General features: G+C 41.9%; 1 protein-coding gene across 1 annotated transcript; it reads right to left on the reverse strand.

The window, feature by feature from the left end:
• Positions 1 to 988: 988 nt before the first annotated feature.
• Positions 989 to 18,975, reverse strand: KIAA0753 (KIAA0753 ortholog). Its single transcript, XM_072138219.1, has 16 exons — positions 18,710 to 18,975; positions 16,090 to 16,639; positions 15,677 to 15,783; positions 14,825 to 14,887; positions 13,672 to 13,893; positions 13,310 to 13,517; positions 8,600 to 8,778; positions 7,262 to 7,419; positions 6,256 to 6,375; positions 5,404 to 5,493; positions 5,174 to 5,228; positions 4,954 to 5,094; positions 3,811 to 3,889; positions 3,605 to 3,725; positions 1,668 to 1,880; positions 989 to 1,193 (listed from the first exon to the last, which is right to left on the reverse strand). Exons 1-16 carry the CDS (start codon positions 18,761 to 18,763, stop codon positions 1,058 to 1,060), a joined length of 2,496 nt encoding a protein of 831 aa, XP_071994320.1. The 5' UTR covers positions 18,764 to 18,975; the 3' UTR covers positions 989 to 1,057.
• Positions 18,976 to 19,218: the final 243 nt, after the last annotated feature.

The raw sequence follows: 19,218 nt of genomic DNA on the forward strand, positions 1-19,218 counted from the left end.
GTAAACTTTAGAATGTGATCTGTGGACCATATAATACTATGGTATAACCCAAATACAAAGGAGTTATCAGTCAGTAACAAACTGCCAGACAACCAGGCGGTGCCTATAAGCTTATAGCCAGAGGTTACCTACAGTAGGACATGTGTGATAGAGTGTCTCCAGCATCCAATGGAAATAACTTTATACCCACTGGCAGCATGGCACCTCAAGGGTAAACATAGTTATGTCTATATGAGACAAAGGGTTCAATATCCTCCCCTCAAATGTTGGGAGTCACACCAGCACAACCCCATTTGATCTAGATTGTTCCTCTAAGATGAGCCATTTAATAGAACCTGCTACAGCACCTAGAAGCCAGCTAGTGTCATATTAAAGATAGGAATCTCATCTTTCAGATTGTATCAGGCTTGCGGTTTTGTGAGCTACAGAATCAGAGATACAGACAGCTAAAGTAACGGGTAGGAACAGCTCGTTTACCTGACTCTCTCTTTAGACTACATCCCCTATTCTGCAGAACCATAAGCCTGATGTAAACTGAAAGATGAGATTCTTATCTTTAATAGGACACCAAGTTTCTAGATACTATAGATCCAAAGATAGGGGCATCTGAACAGAAGCTCCCCCATCAGCATCTAAAAGGGGCTCGTCTCAGGCAAATATGACTCTTCTCTATTCACATTACTTTTTGCAAAGTACCATAGTAAAATCTTCAAGCAGTTAAATAAAAATGGAAGACACTACAGTTTCCTTCTTCATGGACATTCATGAAATTGGCCTCTTGCTATGTTATTACTGCCATTATTGTGAGGTGTTTCGCTGCTTTGTATTAAAGACAAGGGGTAAACCCACGGCGGGTCAGTTTGCGCTGCAGGTTTTGGCAAAATCTTCACCATTCAGCAGGTTTGTCAGTTCCCTTCAAGTTCCCATGTAAGATGATAAAAAGACTGCCCATACAAATTATGCTTAAAAACTTCCACTGTTCACAAAATTCCAGATAAAAAGAATCTATTTGATAAAAATAAATATGTAAAAAATTAATTGCAATAATCCCGGTTCCTTAAACATTTTCAGACTCGTTTCCTGCAGGTTTCATGAACTCTGATGTGAAGACAGCTTCTGCGTAGCCCTCGCACAGGTCCTGTAGTTCTGCCGCCACCTCACCGAGGGCGTCCTCTATCAGATCCTCCGCCAGGCTGCAAAATAATAGTCATTGTCACTTACAGGAGTGAGGGGGATCTATTCAATAATTGAATTAAAGGGGAGTCACACTATATTACTTCTTTTTGTTAGGGTACAAGTCTGCATTCCTATCGCAATCATGCCCCATTTACACTCCAGCATTGCAGCTGGACAACTCTGGTGCACTGCTGTGTGAGCTCTCTTCACTGAACACAGCGCAGCTCCTCCCCTCTGCTCTGAGTAAGAGATGTAGCAGGCTTTTGGTAATTATTACAGCAGAAGGGAGCAGCTGGGGAGCAATGAGGATGCAGAGTAGAACACAGAGCTCCAAAGTCCAGCTATAATCCTGGAATATAAATGCATTTTTCACAATCCTGCTGCTACTAACAAGAAACACAAAGGTCTGGCTACTACTAGCTAGAGCCAGGACTACTACTGAACACAGTCTACAGCTTGTATGGTCAAAACCGCTAAAGGTACCCCTTTACCTCTCTGTGATGTGCCATGGGTTGAAATCTCCCACTTCCTCATGGGACGTCAGTCTAAGGTGTCGGTCAAAGTTCTGGTTATAATTGTGAATATTCTGCAGCATTTGTGAGGGGACAGACAGACGCAAGAGCCCTTTGGTGCTCTCTGGGGGACGTTGAATAAAGTGGTAAGGAGAGCGGCGAGCCAACTCGTCTTTGTGTATTTGTAGTGAACTGTAGTAAAAAAACAAAAAAACAAAAAACAACAAATAAATGACAAAATCTCCTAATAATTACAAATACCCACCACCATGTATTGTAGGATCAAAGCTTTGGGACACATTTACCTCCCTTCTATGTTCACCCATAAAACATCAAAACCCAATCCGCTTTCTGAGTTTTTAATTTTTATTTTGAAAATGTTTTTTTCTCTTATATTTTTTGATGTATGTGTTTAATAATCCCACTACATACAAGTTTTTGATGAAAAAAAACAAAAAACCTCAAGGACCCAAATCCAACCGTATGGTGACCAAAGGTCCTGTGATGCAGGTCTCACATCTGCGGTCGGCAGGGAAACGTCTGCCTGTATGTCTCCATTGTCTTCTATGGGAGGAATTCTCTGAAGCCCCACAGAAGTGGAGAGAGGACACCACTCACTCCACAGTATATATAGCGCACACAGATTACACAGCGCTGCACAGAGCTTGCCAACTCGGTCCCTGTCCCCAAGGGGGCTCACAATCTCATCACCCGACCAGTATGTTTTGGGAGGAAACCAGAGGAAACCCACGCAAACACAGAGAACATACAAGCTCTTTGCAGAGGTTGAACCTAGGAGCTGAACCTAGGTCCCCAGCGCTGCAAGGCTGTAACGCTAACCACTAAGCCACCGCGCAGCCCAAATACATCAGTTTTTAGGCCAAATTAGATCATGTTGAGTCCGTAAATCATGGACTGTGGGCTGGCTGGATTCCAGTTTATATATATATCATAGTAGTATATGATGCAAGGAATCCTTTGCGCTAACAGTGCCAAACTGTAATCATATTCTCAGAATGATGCTGTTGTCTGGAGGTTTTGTGGCAACTCTATGCATCATATATCAGTAGGATGCTTAGAGTCCTGTTCAGTCTATGACCACCACACAGTCCTTTGTTCATGGTCCAAGCACATGTTTTAGGATGAGAGTCTAACCTAAAGTCACTGCAAGTAATACAAATCTTATTTAAAAGAAAATCTTCCATCAAAATCCATCACGATAAACCAGGGACACTTACTCATACATCCAGGCAGTGTGACAAATATAAGAAGATCACTACAGTTACAGTGCCTAGATCTATGAGAAAGTTCCCCTGGTTTTTTCATGACGGATTTTGATGGTAGATTTCCTTTAATACATAAATAAAATTCATAGAATATTTTTGTGATTGCATAAAATGATAATATCCAATTCTTACACCAAGTTTTCAAAAACTCTTTTGTATTCAATCTTGGCCTTGAGACAGACATGAAATAAAAGGGGCGTAACTACAGGGGCCCAACAACTATGGGGCCCAAAGGGGCAGGGGTCCCCGGCATCTGACTAACATTCTAAATAATGGGAGGATGTGCACCATTATATACTTATTATGCTGCACATTGTCCATCATAATATTAATAGAACAGGCCACATTATATGCAGCTACTGGGACAGACCTGTGAGTGTACATAAATAGGTAGATTTCCAGAAGGGGTAGGAGGCTCCATTCAGAAGTTGGCTATGGGGCCCTGCCTCTCCCAATTACACCCCTGCATAACAATATATTGTAAACACAGTAATACTACAAAGCAGTATAAAAAACAGACCCTACAAGGTGCTGAATCTGTATCCTATGTTGCAATAAAATAGGATGGGGGCAGACATCCCGTGTGCCAGGTACAGTACAATATATATCAGGGTGGTTCCCAACACTTACTCTCCTTCATATGGCTCCTCAAGCAGAATGTCCACCTCCGGCTCCCGCCGTCCTACAGGCTTTGTGATCCTAATGGGGTGGGGGGATAGAGGTCTCTCGCCTACGACTGTATAATTTCTCTCTGTAATGAAACATCCAAATAATAAAAACACAGATTTGAAGAATGACAATAAACACAAAGCAATAAAATGCATCATTCTACAAACCTTTCTCTTCCTCTGCCCAGAAATCCGGGTCAGAATATACTATCCGAGTGAATCGCTGCCGAACCGCTTCCTGGTATTTCTAAGGGTTAAATGGACAATTATTACAAATTCCACTTGTTACTATGAGACAAGTTATCAGTAATGAGGTGGATGAGGTCCTAACGTGAACACAATGTAATTTTCACTGCTCAGAAGAGATGGGATTTGAAAAGATATATGATCTTCCAATATACTTTCTGTATCCATTCCTATAGGGAGCTTCACTAATTGAATTTGTCCATGGTCATGTGATGGGTGACAGGGGTACGGTTTAACATAACACAAATATAATTATAATAAATCTATATATAGCCCCATCATATTCAAAAGCGCTGTACAGATCATGGGTTACATATACAGACAATAACTCGGTCAGATGAACTAATATGAATGAGGGCCCTGCTCACAACAACTTACAATCTATATCTTATTACTCTCTGCGATAGAGCCATGCACCTATGAGGTGATCTGACCAGTGGGTGTCCATCTCATAGGACCCACTCCGATCACAAGAACAGACCCTTGCACTTCACTGTGTGATGGAGCAGCAGGATGGGATCACATCCGGCTCACACTCTCATTCACTTTCTAGGAGAATGCCGGAGGATGAATGCCGCTTCATTCAATTAGTGAGAACTGTTGGGTCCCAACTAATCGGATTGTTATCCCCCATCGAGTGGATAGGGAAAACAATCATACTTGAGAGAACCCCTTTAAGGCTATATTCACACTAACGTGTGCCCGCCGTAGTGATATATGGTGCATGGAGCCGTATTCCAGGGAAAGATAGGACATGTCCCATCTTTCTCCCGGCCACGGAATACTACAGTGCCACTATGTACGGCGCTGTGCACCCATTGCCGTCTATGGGGGACGTATATACGGTGTTTATATGTCGGCCGTATATATACGTGCCCCATACGGCAGTGTGAATGAAGCCTTACAGCAAAGGAGTGTGGATGTCCTCAAATCGTGCGGAAAAGGGTGGATGCGAAAAATCTATGGCACCAATGGAAGCCAGAGCTTTGAATACGGTCCAAATCTGCCATCTGTATATATTCGTTCTCTAGGTGAAACTTGTTATTAAAACACGATTAACCTTACCTCCATTTCCTCCATTCTCTGGATCATGGCGTCCAGGTCACTATCAGGCTGTTGGAGGCTGTGCGTGTTCGCCTTGCTGCTCAGGCCGGGTTCCTGCAGACCGTCATCCGCTTCCTTCTTAGAGAACACGTCCTCCTCCAGCTGAAAGTATTAGACTAGGAGTAAAGCAGTTTGCAGTATAACAGATACTTATAGAGAAGCACTGAACGCTATATCCTACCTGGCGTCTAGCTGTCCTTGTATAGTGTCCATATGGTACAGCATGTGCCTCTTCCCTGTACAATAAGGAAGGGAAAAAATCTCATAAAATTCTGTAAATATGATACATGTAAAAACATCAGGAGATCGGACACTGTGCTGTCACATGACAGGGAAAATTCTACCTACCCAGCCCAACTTATCCTATTATCCCCCCCCCAAACTCCTCTACCTTCTACCCCTCTCCCTCACCTCAGATTCCGTAAATGGGCTATTTCTTCCCGGTAGAGATTGTCAAGTTGTTGCAATCGTCTTGAAGTTTCAGATTCCAGCCAAGCCAACCTTTGTAAAAGAAAGTCAAAACTTTTAACTGACCATACCTTAAGAAAGATTATTTTTGTCATTAAAAAAAAACTAATTTTAGTAAATTAATTTACTCAAAAACTGTAGAAAATCTGTCACTTTTTTTCCAGCAAAGTAAGGGAATCTCATTTTAATTCCCATACAAAAAAAAATGCTCCTGTAGCTTCTAAACTGGACTCATCTCAAGCAAATATGACTCTTCTCTGCTTATTTTTACATTACTTTGAAGGAGATTTTTTTTTTAATAGGTAAACGGTTGAGAGTTCACATTTAAGAGGAAATTAAACATTCAACATTTCATACCCAACCTGAGGGGGGGGGGGGGGGGGGGTGAGGTAAAAGCCGGTGACAGAGTAGCTTTAAAAGTAAAATTAGAAAAGATGCGGATGCACCAGGTTCACATGTAGCAGAAGACATGAGGAAAAAAAAAAGGGCCGATAGAGAGGAAAGAGAGTGAACACAAGAGAGGCCCATGCGGAGCTGGAAATCACAGAGTCTACATTAGCCAATGTTGATGCAAAACTGTAGTAAAACTGACAGGGCAAGTGGGGAGCTTCAAGGAGGAGATCCTATTGGTGAGAGATGATGTCCATAAATTAACTGACTGGACAACTTCAGTGGAGAACAGGGTGCTGGAGGAAGAAGGCGCAATATCTGGATCTATGAGTGTTTATCACGCTTGATTTTGATGGTAGATTTCTTTAACAATACAGATGCTACGTGATAAGAAAATGCAGTTACCTGGAGTTTTCATTTTCCTTGTCCTCTTTTTCAGCTTCCTTTCTCCGTAAAGAATCGCTTTGATCCACTTTCTTAGATGGAGACGCGTTAAAACTTTTGGTTTCCACGTTCCAGCTCACCCTAAATTGAGAACAATGTTAGATTCTCGCATGGGTCTCCATTATGTAAAGGAATAAATGACAAAACCTGATCATCTTCTTTAATCACCGACTTTACGTTCCTTGAATGAGCATTAGTATTTCTATATAATCGTCATAAAAGAGAGAGAGGGGAAAAAAAAAGAAAGCTGCGACAGCAAAGAACACTCAAAATCTAAAATCTAGTGGTATTTGCTGTGAATTAAACACAGGCAAATTCTGCAGGTTAGTTGGATGGTTAGACTTTACCTATAAAATAGGGTATAACAATATGATCAATAGGATTTGACAGCTGGAACCGCCACCCACCACAAAAACAGGGTTACGATTCCCACTAATAGATGGAGCAGCAGGTGAAACATAAGTCTTTCTAGAGCCTTCAATATTATGGGAGCATCAGACATTTCTGAGCACAATGCTCGGGTATCTCCATGATCGTCTAGGAGAGTGCCCATGCTAGCCAAGCAAAGTACTGGGCATCTTCAGGAACTCTATGAATTTAGGGGCCGGGCTCATAGTGGACCTGTCACTCAAATCTCCTTACAAGACATTGCCCCACATTTACTAAGAGCCGTGCTCAAGTTTCCTGTTGGAATTTGCACATTCTTTCAAGTGCAAACTGCTTGCACAGGTATTTAAGAAATCCTGAATCTGGCGCCCCCTGCACACTACACAGGCAAACTGCACATAGTACAGACTGCACTGTTCTTTGGAAATGTGGGCCTTTGTAGAGGGGTTTCTGGTTTTCCCACTGGATTTATTTCAGCCAGTGTTTATAGCACCTCCATGGGTTCTTATGTGGTTTATGTGTAGTACTTTATGTCTATGGTCAGTGTAACTGTATGTTCATATCTACTTTCATTACAAACCTTTTTGGGGAGGGTGAAGGAGATGTTGGGTTGGGTGGTACCCAAGGAATTTTCTTCTCTTTGACAACTGGACGATTCTCTTTCAGTTTGAACGACACCGTTTTCTGCTGAAATCGTGTCCTTTGGGATGGGTCGATCTTTTGAGGTGGCCGGAAACCCTAGATGGAAAGGAGTAGAATACGACTTATCTTACATTCAATAAAACTGCAAGAATGTATCAGGATGTTATAAAACACTACAGCCTCCAATAGTCAGTACTACACAGAGGCAAATGTATTGGTAGTCCTCAGGTGATAGGTCCATATTGGAGATTTTGATGTGCTCTCCCTCACTTTCAATTCTACTGCCCCATATGGGTTGTCAGTAACCTTGCAAAGCAATATATATTATATACACGTGCCTATACCGTGTCTCTTTGGAAATTAAACAGGGTCTTCAAATATAATTATATCTTCCCCTTGTATATCATCATCATCATGATTCTCCAAACCCTGAATTACACTGTGAACTTCTTGAGACTACTGCCTTTAGAACCATTGGCTCCCGATTTCTCACGTCTAGTAATATTACTTTCCTTACATGAGCCTCTCTTGTCCATGTATCTCCTCTGACCGGCTGGAAGGGGCAGACTACAAACTGCGATATCCTCTCAACCATGGCATCTAAAAGCACAGACGTGTCTGAGAGCAGAACTGTTCTAGTTGCTCACTGCAACAAATCAGAGCTCAGCTTTTATTTCTTTACAACAGTAAAAGCTGAGCTCTGATTGGTTTCCATGGGCAACTAGAACAGTTCTGCTCCGACACTTCAGATAAATCTCGGCCACTGTACTTATGATATTCAGACAGAGATATCCACTGTTAAAATTACATCTGGGAAGTGCGAACTGAATATGTAATTCACGCTCCGGACTTCTATCTTTAGCAGTGTATATCTCTGGGTCTGTAAGACCAATGGGGGTTTCCCTTTTTAAAATTACATCAGAACTGGTTTTATAGACGCTGCGGTTCTAAAGATGTGTTGTGGCTGAAAAGTCTAGCTAGCTTATTTTTTGGAGAAACAGTACATAAATATGACAGAAAAAATATTTTAGACAAGCAGGTACACGCCCACATGTCAGGCACTGGTGGCACTAGTGACGTGTGTGTGTGTGCGTGCGTGTAAACAGCATCAGGAAACAGATACCAAAGATGACCGAAGTCAAAGTTTGGTGAAGCTGTAGTCTACAAACACAGCCAGCCAGCATCAGCTGCACACCAATGATGCCTTCTTTAAAACTAGATAATTTTTTTTAACCTAAAAAAAAAGACCCGTTTAGCAAGCAACAACATTTTATACCTTGGGTTTCTGAGGAATCAGCACTCCTTTGCTTTTGCTCTGCCCCACACCACTTCTGTTTAACCCCCTCAGGCGTCCAGCTTGGATTAACGCTTCCAGTCCTGACCTCAGAGCCGCTCGCCTTTCTGGAGGAGATGGTGGTTGCTGCGGCAGGTTAGATTCTGCTTCAGGAGGGTCGTCTGTAGAACGAATATTGGAACAGAGATGATATAGGTCGCAGTCTTCAATGTCAGAGTGAGTTTTGCATTACACAATGTTGCCCATCATCTGGGACAAGTTATCAAATTGCTGCATTAATACAACGGATTTTTTTAAAATATATCAATTAGGCAATAAACGTTACATTTTACATTGCCTACTCAGTCTTGCAAAATTCACAAATGTGTCCAAATTCTGACCTAGCTACCAGCCATGCTGCTACAAGAGCTTTTTTTTTTTTTTAAACTTTTTATTGGTTTTTACTTATTACACAAAGAATAACAACTCGTAGGCGACCAGCCTACAACAATAATCCGAACACAGTCGGTAGAACATTACATAACCATAAGCTCATTGTTTAACACTAGAAATCTTGTTTTAAATAATTTCTTGTTGATTTGTAAATATCTTTCATACATAGTTCACCTAAATCCGGATCCACCTTAGGGGGTACTGGAGGATAACAACTCTCCTGTTGATTTTGTTCTCATTTCCTTCTCCTGGTATTTCATCACAGTTGTGAAACTCAGTCCGGATTGGCGTTGTTTTACATATGCAGAGTTGAGATAAGTATAGTATATGCTATTACTCTGAATTCAACCGAATAAACAAACTTTAAGAAATTCCAATCTAACCGATCGGGTGACCTGTAATAATCCTGACTTCACTGCTCTTTTCCTTCTGGTGTGTGTGACCTGTTTTGGAGACCATACTTAGTTCTTAATTCTGATTAGTTAAGACAGTATGGGGAGGAGGACCATATCGCCCAATTTTTTTGGAATGTAGTGGACCGCTTGAAACCGAGTGCCAAAGCTCGTTCATATGCATAAGTGTTGTTCATGATATCTATTACCTCTGAAATGGGGGGACATCCCTCCTGTTTCCAATGACGAGTAATAGCCAATTTGGTGGCAATCAGCAAATGGCCCACCACCATTCTTTGATCTGGTTTGAGTGCCCTCAGATCTATCAGTAATAGCGCTGTTTTAGGGGTTAGAACAAAGGGTCTGTGGAGTAGGGAGGAGATCATTGAGCTTGTTTGTGCCCATAGAGGGGAGATTTTTTTGCACTTCCATAATATGTGAATGAGTGAGCCCATGTGTCCACAATCCCTCCAACATTTGGGTGAGGAGGATGGGTATATGAGATGTAGCCTGGACGGAGTGTAGTACCATCTCATCATGGTTTTGATAGCTGCCTCCTGAAATTGCGTGCAACGGAATGTGGCATAGATATCTTTAAGAGCGTGTCTCCATTCTGCTTCTGAGATGTGTATGTGGAGATCCCTACTCCAATTTTCCATTGGTTTGTTCAAAATTAGGAGATTCTTGTCCTCTAAGTTATTGTATATTTTGGTTATACCCTTTGTTTTACCGTCCCTATTTGTCCATGCTTTTAAAAGATCGTTATTCATAGCAAGATGGTAGAGATGCGAAAAAGTCGTTAACTCTGACTTTTTCTTTAAGGTGCTGCATTTCTAACTTACGTACGTCTGGTTTTAAGTCGTAAATAGATGTCATCGCTTTGGCCCTCCACTGCTTCAAATTTAAATCCTCAATCTGTTCTTCTAGAAATTCAATAGGTATGTCCTGCAATGGGAGTTTGGTCAGGTTTTTTGTTCTGCTCTTAAAGCACGACCAACTCTTGTCTGAGGCCTGTATTGTGTGCATGTCAGAATGGGGGGGTTTCAGGTTCCATAATCCCGATATCAGTCTGTTCCTCAGTGATGTGGATTTAGTTAGGGCTAGTTCTAACCGGACCCATGCTTTCTCCCTGTTTGAGTTCCACCAGTGTGCCAGTTGAGCTACAATACATACTAATGGTAGTCCTCTAAGTTGGGGACTCCCAGCCCACCTGCTAGTCTGTGTTTTGTCATGATAGACATGGAAGTTCTTGGTTTCTTACCTTGCCATATAAATCTATACATTTGTTTCCTGGCTTGTGACAAGAAAGAGTTTGGTAATGTTATCGGGAGAGTTCGAAATAGATACAGATATTTAGGCAAAATCATCATCTTATAGAATGCTATTTTCCCAAACCATGAGGTGATAACTTTTGTATAATCCTCTAATTCTCGGGCTGTATTTCTCAGCAATTCAGGGAAGTTATGTTTGAATAAGTCTGAGGTGGGGTACGCCAACTTGACCCCCAAGTAATCTATGGTATCAGATCTTCAGTCTAACTGAAATTTTTGTTTCAGTAGAGTGATCTCTTCCTTCTGCATGGCTAGCGGAAGCACTTGCGTTTTGGAGGCGTTTAATTTGTAGAGTGATATTGCCCCAAAATCTTTTAGCAGGTTCAGTGAATTTGTCAAAGACGACATAGGGTTCGTATGCATCAAAATCACATCGTCTGCGAATAAGGCAAGCTTATGTGATTCTTTCCCCACCTTTATACCCTCTATACTATTGTTGGACCTGATTGCTTCCGCCAATGGTTCTATAGATAAATTGAAAAAGGTCGGGGATAGAGGGCACCCTTGCCTTGTTCCATTGGTTAACTGGAAGGATCTTGATAGCACCCCATTGACTAACACTTGGGCATTAGGGTTTGAGTAAAGCGCTTTTATAGCAGAGAGGATCGGACCTGTGAAACCAAATTTTTTGAGAGCCGAAAAGGCATATATCCAGCTAACACGATCGAACGCTTTTTCTGCGTCCATCGTTACAAACACGGATGGTATCTGTTTTTTTTTCACAATACTGCATTAACGAGATAATCCTACGCGTGTTGTCTGGGGCCTGTCTCCCCGGGGTGAACCCCGTCTGGTCGTCTCTGACAAGATCTGGTGTAACCTTCATCAACCGGGTGGCTATTATTTTAGCGTAAAGTTTAATGTCCCCATTTAATAGGAATATAGGTCTATAGTTCTGGATTTCCTCTGGATTTTTACCCAGTTTAGGAATCGTCGTGATTGTGGCTCTCAACATATCTATTGGGAAGTTGCCTTCTTTCATGGCTTTATTGAACACAACCTCCAATCTTGGAGCAAGAATATCCGCATACTTATGGTAGTAGTCATTGGCATATCCGTCGGGTCCTGGTGCCTTATTCTTGGGCATCTTTTTAATTGTAATATTAATTTCTGAGCATGTTATTGGGTCATTCAACCTCTGTAACTGCTCCGTAGACAGCTTTGGTAATTTAAGTCCCCCAAGCATCGATGTCTTTCTGAGAAGGAGCTGAAATATCCGGGTCTTTTTCTAGATTATATAAGGCGCTATAATAGTCCTTGAAAGCATTGGCTATACCTCTTAGTGAGAGGATTTTTTGTCTGGTTGTAGGATGCTAGGGATTTTATTTTTTTGCGCCAGTTTTTTCACTCTGGAGGCTAATAACTTTCCCCTTTTATTATCCTGTGAGTAGTATTTTAGTTTTAGTCTGCTACAAGAGCTTTTGACTTTATTTGGACATTCTGACATGTGTGGCAAGCAAACAGGGTTTTTATCATAAAAAAAAAAGACATTTACAAAAGTCTAATTACAGTAGGACCAACTGCTGGGACCACTGGTGATCAACAAAACAGGGAACCGCGACTCCCCTGGTGCTGCCACCATTAGTCCTCATAGAAGCCATCTCCCACAGAAATCAATGGAGCAAAGAGCAAATTTGTCCTGGACTAAACAATAAAATCTCTCACTAGATGCCACAACTAACATGTAGGCTGTGATTGTGGACTATACATATCTCCTTATATCCTCAAAGTATGGAAAATGTTATCGATTTGTGATGGGTCATCAATTTGATGTAATAGTTGGTGTAACGTTATAAGAATGTTTTAAAGTTTTAGGTAAAGTTTCATCCAGTATTAGAAGCACATTTTAGGATCTTCTAGTCTCATTTACAAGGTTAGGGTTTTGGCCACTAATAAGAAAAATTATGAAGATAAGTACAATATCCTAATAAGGTCACCCATATCCCAGGACGGCACTTCCTGTGTCCATGCACTGGTTGCTGTATGCCCCATTCTGTAATACCCCTTCCAATGTCTCTGGCCTGAGGGGCTTGCCAAGGACATTGGTGTGGTTATCACAGGAGAGATACAGTAACCAGTTAATGGACTTGGAGACAGTAAGTCATGTGGCCCACGGAGACCCTATTTGGGACATTTATATACTTTGGTAAGGTTTATTATTAGTGGAAATTACTTACCATATGTTATATTCAAATACAATTGAGAACACTTACAGAGCTAAACACTTGTAGGACCCTGTTCACATTGCTGTAATAGGCTCTAACCACAGTATTGGCAACAACAATAGCCCCACACCAGGCCACATCCATCAAAACGATGGAAGTGATGACAGCAACAGACAGATTCCATCATATGAAAACAAGGTTTGTTATATTATAACAATTGTGGTACAACACTTGTGGTGTTCATTATGTATCCAGTATGGGAAAACCAGCGTGAATAGAGGTAAATACAATTGCAGAAAAATTACCAGTTTTTCATCCGAAGTATAAAGCAGACTACAAGGTCTATAAAGGAGGAGAATATATATCACTTACCAGCCACAAGACGTCTATTCACACGTATTCGCTTCTCCTCCCGAGGATCTTTTTGCTTCTGAACAGGCTGGGGGTAATGACCATCTCTCACAGGTGATTCACTATTTTTGGAAACCTTTACAGCAGGTGGAGACCTACTTGTGGATGTATCTGCCAAAGACTGTCTTGCATCTGCAGACATTTTAGCTTCAAGAAGTACATCCAAGTCCTAAGTGGAGAAGAAAATATGAAAATTTGGCAAATCGAAGTCCAGTATATGTATATTTTTGAAGAAACAGTCCAAACTGAAGATCTGTGCTGCTTGTGTGGACCATTAACAATGCTCAGAGTTTCCCCCCTACACAATGGCCACCCTCAGTTACCTCGACTTGCTGGAGAATAGAGATAATAAGCTTAGATGCAGCCGGATCACTTCCAGTCCCAAGCTTTGCGGTGCACAGGGATAACTGACGGATGAGGTGTCCCAGATCTTTGTAGAGAGAAGGAATCTGCTGCTCGCCACGTTCACTCAGCTGAGAGATGAACATCTGCAGGGCACGAATGGCTCCACGGTGAACAGCTGCCAGTCTAGACATGGCACGAGACTGCAATAAAAAGACAATAGTTGTATGTCCCTATTTTACAATATCAAAATATTACAGAGAAAATAGGAAACTTATTCAAAGCATTAAAGTGGCACATACTGGACATCCCCAACAATGTCTGGGTATGGGAAGAAAACTCCCAAATTTTGACCACAGGAGTGCACTTTACTGTTAGGGCCAATTCCCAGCTTGTTTTTTTTTTTGCTACATTCACATTACACATTCACATGTTTTTTTGTTTGCATTAGTATTTTTTGCTACATTTACATTATGTTTTAGCCCTCCATTAGGATACTTTAAGCGGATCCTCAAGATATCCTTAAAAAGGAGGGTTAGGACATAGAGTGGGACAAATCGGCCTGTTCCTCCCATTCTCCCTGAAAGTAGTGATGAGTAGTGATCCCTGGGCATTCACTTTGTGGAGGCCGGGGGTGGATGCAATAAGTGCATACGTTCCCCATAGGCTAATATGGGCTACATCTTTTCATCTTGTATTTTCTGTAACTTGCAACATATATATACTAGAGAGACGGAGGCATCCTTTTTGTATATGTCTATGGGTATATTTAGCGTAAATGCCAGTAAGCTCCCGGTGTCTACGCTGAACATACATTAAGGTATCCATTAAATGTGGTGTGAATGTAGCCTTACTAGGACACAAAACTTACGGAAGAAGATTACCTTCCGCTGTGGATGCAAGTTACCAATGTTGGCAGATGAATCAACCAGTTCCTTCACGTTACAAAGAAATAATCTGCTACCAAGGTCTTTGGCAGCGGATTCCTACCCTCTGTAAACATGCACACTCGGCCAAGCTGAGCATGCATGGATATAAGGGTATTAGAAGGAATAGCGGTTGGTCAAATCAGTGTCTAACATATCTTATGTATAGGACCATCGGTAGTGACACAATATTGTGCTATATCTTTACCTTCTTTGTGTGTTTGATTTTCTGAGGGCTGATCTTCTCTAAATCTTCTTGAATTTCTTTTACCTATTTAACGTGAAATGGAAACATTATACAATAGTCAGCAACATATCCAATGTATACTGTTACCCTTATTTTTTATTGAATTACAATTGGCTATATGGCATTTTCTGAACAAGACAAATTAGAAGGTGCAGAAATTTATACACCGCAATAATACAACTATCTTACTTTAGCTCCTATTTTATCCTGGTCCAATACCAGTGAACACACAACCAAAGCAAGAAGACATTGTATACTCATATTCTGTATGATTCAAAGAGCTGGCCAATTGCTACTTTGATATATTATTCTATGGGCTCAATGAAGGAGACTTGATTTTAGTGGACTAAAATGCAGAAAAGTGTGCCTGTAAATCTAAAACACAACGTTTACAAAGCAAGTAGCTTGACTCCACTGTTCCATCCCTGGCCATCAAAATCAGATTGTTGGTAACATGCTGCTGAAATCACCGGCCTCATCTGTGACCTCCACTCCTTACATGACTTACTAGAATCAGAAGTTACAGCGGTTATGTGTGGACAACCCCTTTTAGTGGGACTTCAGATCATTACAACTTGGTCTGTGTATATATTCCTACACTAAAGTCAAAGGAAGTTAAAGAATTGTACAGAAGTGTTGCACTATTTTTTTAGAGAAGTAATGAAGTGGCGCTATCGTACTTACTATAGATTTAGTAGCGCTTTTGCATTGTGAATGGCCCGCCTCAAATAACTAATAAAATTTGCCTGAAGCGAAGAAGTCCTGACCACTAATAAGGCAGAAAAATCACATTACAGGCTTTTTATTTATCACCTGCTGCTGTAAGACATAGAGCATCCTGGCGGATCGCGCTGCTCGCTCCTGCTGCCGTATCCGGCCTCGGATTTTTTCTGACGGATCTAATAGGTCTCCATGATGATCTGAAAATATAAATGGCAGGATTTGTTTGTGGAAGGACCTCACTATGGGACGTTGTTCGGATGGGTACAACAGGGCTACCCTTGTCTATAGGCCATATACCTCAGGCGGATCACTTAGTGGGGATCACCCTCAACACAAAAGACAGAAAAGCTGACCATTTGCTTCTAACCTTAGAAACCTCTGAGAAGATTTCCTTATGTATATGGAGCAGTTGTTAAGGGGCCGCATATGGAAAATATTCTGTATATTATCTATTTATGTAAAAACAGTTCACAGCTCTGAAAAATCCAATAGTCCATTTTTACCTTTCTTAGCAAGTTCTTCTATTTTCTGCATGCATGTATGCAGCTCCTTCTGCAGGCGCCTCACTTCTCGCTCACTGGGATCCAATCCTTTCTTGGGGCTTTCTCCCATACCAGGATCCCTTGTAGGTGGGGAGTCTGATACACCCATGTCTATCCTGCTCCGATCTGGGGTATATACATATACATGCGCCCCAGATCTGGTCACCTCATGGCTGATTGTTTTCCGCTCTTTGTTCTGCAGCTTCCTATGAGACTTGTCAGGACTGTGTGACCCCCCGCCTGGTTTGGGATGGGGTTGTACTTTGGATTCCAGCTTCCCATGTAAATGCTTCCGTCTGACATCTCTCTTTGCAAGTTGGACAGCGAGGTTCAGCCGCTCCTCAGAGACAATACTAAAGGACACAGATGAGCAGGAATCTCGGAGCGAATCTAAATTATCCAAGGACTTATTCTGAGATGCTGAAAGCTTTTCTATTATGATGGGAGATGGGTTTGTGTATTGGGCGGCTAGATTCGTCGGGTGCGTTAGGACATCTAAATTAAATTGAAGCTGTGGGGAAAGGAAAAGAAATGATATTATAATAAATCTTTATTCATCTTTATCAATCATATTCTTCAGCGCTTTAAGAATCATGAGAAACATATACAACCAAAATAAGACATCAGAGGGTAATAACATGGTCAGATGAATGAATAGGAATAAGGGCCCTGCTCACAGGAGCTCGCAATCTATGAGAAAAGTCAGGATTGCCCTCTTCTTTCATGTAAATCTATGTTGACAGCGGTAACTTCAATGTACAATTCAAAAATGACAACTACCGATTGAGAACATGGTCAAATTTCAGTTTTTGTCAAGGATTGAGTCACGTTATTATGCCAGTTACACAACATTCATTGTCATTAAAGGAAATCTACCATCAAAATCAAACACATGGGGGCTCATTTACTAAGGGTCACACTGCTCACTTTTGTGGGACTATCCGGCTTTTTCGGGTAATGCACGGCTTACACAGGTATTTAACAGTTGTCTGCGCTGGGATTTTGGCGCACTGGATAGTTTTTTTGGTGCAGCTGCGCTGGCTTCCATGTGACAGAAATCGGGGGCGTGCCATCAGACGATTTGACTGATTCGAACCTAGTGCGGGATTTAAAGGGAACCTGTCACCGCTGTTTGAAAAAATGAAGTTGCGGGTAGGTTCCCATAGAGCCCTTATAGCATAAGGGCAAGCTTTCTTCAGCTAATAAAATCGCTGAGCAGAAAAGGAAAAAAATTAACATTTATTCTTTTCCTGGTAACCAGGCAAAGAGACTAGCGAGTCGAGATGGGCGGATACATTGGTGCGAGTCCCGTGGCTTGCTCACACCTCCTTGCCCTACGTCATCCGGCTGTCAGCGGAATTATAACAAATATGCCTACGGCTGTCATGCGCAGAAGCTAAGCTAAGCAGTAAAGCTGCGCATGCACCGTAGGCATTTCGGTTATAATTCAGCCGACAGCCGGATGATGTAGGGAAAGGAGGTGTGAGCAAGTATGTATCTGCCCACCTCGACTCGCTAGACTCTCTGCCTGGTTACCAGGCAGAGAATAAATGTAATTTTTTTTTCCTTTTCTGCACAGCGATTTTAATTGGCTGAAGAAAGATTGCACTATAACCTGCCCGCAACTTCATTTTTTTCAAACAGCGGTGACAGGTTCCCTTTAACTTTAAAATTGTGACGCAAGACAATGCAGTTACATGCACCACTAAAAAGAAGGTGAACTCTGTTGGACCTGAGCGGGGAAGCAACAGATGAAGGGTACGATCTTACTGAATCGCGGACAAAGCACTTTCGATTAACTCCAGGGGACGGAAAAGTAAATGTGCTCCATAGATCCAGGCTCCGGGACTGTGCTAATCTTAGAATTGGTATCACATGGCCTCCTTCCTTCTAAAAATCAATAACAATAATGAACCAGAAAGCCTTTCAGGGTCATTAGCATAATTAAAAAGTTGATTTTAGAAGGACATCACAAAGCCCCTTCTTTAAGAACAAACTCATTACACATACCTTTGCATTCACTTTCAGCACCAGTAATGGCTGTCGTGTGGCCAGCCAACGCATATCATAAAGTGATGGTGTATCTTATCAATTTGTCAGTACCCTATGAAATAGTAAGAGCCTTTAAAGGGGATAATTTGATGATTGTGAGGCTCCAAGCACAAATCATGAGAACAGGGGTCTGTTGTACCCCAAAAGAGAATAGAAGCTGGTGGCACTTGTCCCTGCTGCTCTCTATTCATCATTATGGCTGTGACAGATAGCAGGGCTCAGTGCTCAGCTGTCACCCTCATGCCAGTTTCCCAAGTGCCATTTTTGTCGTGTTTTTAAACGCATCTAAAGTGCAATTAGGAGGTGGTTGGCTAAAACTCATGCGTTTCAGAGAGATGATTTGGAGGGCAGGGAACTTGTCTGATCTGCCGCTCCATTCATCTGGGGTACAATACCCCGTTTTCATGATCTGTGGGGGTCCCACCATTAGACCCCCCTGATCAGCAAGTTATCCCCTCTTCTGGGGAAAACCTGCAGTGTGACAGGACAACCCCCTTTTAATGTATCCCCCCTGCAGATGACATCTCACCTGTGTCCCCTTGTTGGGTCTCATGTGAGGATGTGCTGCTCCCTCCACAGCCATGACAGACAGTGGTCTCTACCAGCGGGTCTCAGAGAGCCGGCCTGTCAGCCATACACCGCACTGGAGCCCTCCATGCCGCCTCCTCCTCTCATTCAGGGTCAATGTCACCTAAATCTCTCCATTTCCCACCGATACAGCAGTTGAAACCGGCGCCATGACAACTGCCTGCCAACTACGGTTCCTCCTCCGGACCAAACTACATAGGAGATCAGTTACGCGGCGGGAAGATACGGAAGAACGCGGGTGAATTATCAATCAAGTTTATTTAGTTTGAATACTTACAAATAAGTTCGTGCTGCATAACAAAAAGATAAAGACTGTATCGCTAGCGTCTATTTTTAATCATAATATAACGCAGTCTTTTGTTAGACCCTACATCCCTCACTAAAGATGGCCGCCACGGCATCATTACTATTGAAATAGAACATTTTCTTTACTGGTGTAAAATGTGCTTC

Source organism: Engystomops pustulosus, chromosome 2 (genome assembly GCF_040894005.1).
Source record: "Engystomops pustulosus chromosome 2, aEngPut4.maternal, whole genome shotgun sequence".
NCBI lineage: Eukaryota > Metazoa > Chordata > Amphibia > Anura > Leptodactylidae > Engystomops > Engystomops pustulosus.

Coding starts and splice junctions, on each gene's coding strand:
- KIAA0753 (XM_072138219.1), bottom strand. CDS start 18,763: ATGGCTGTGGAGGGAGCAGCACATCCTCACATGAGACCCAACAAGGGG. Junction 15,784..16,089: donor AGAAGAACTTGCTAAGAAAG/GTAAAAATGGAC, acceptor TTATATTTTCAG/ATCATCATGGAGACCTATTA. Junction 5,229..5,403: donor GCCCATTTACGGAATCTGAG/GTGAGGGAGAGG, acceptor CTTATTGTACAG/GGAAGAGGCACATGCTGTAC.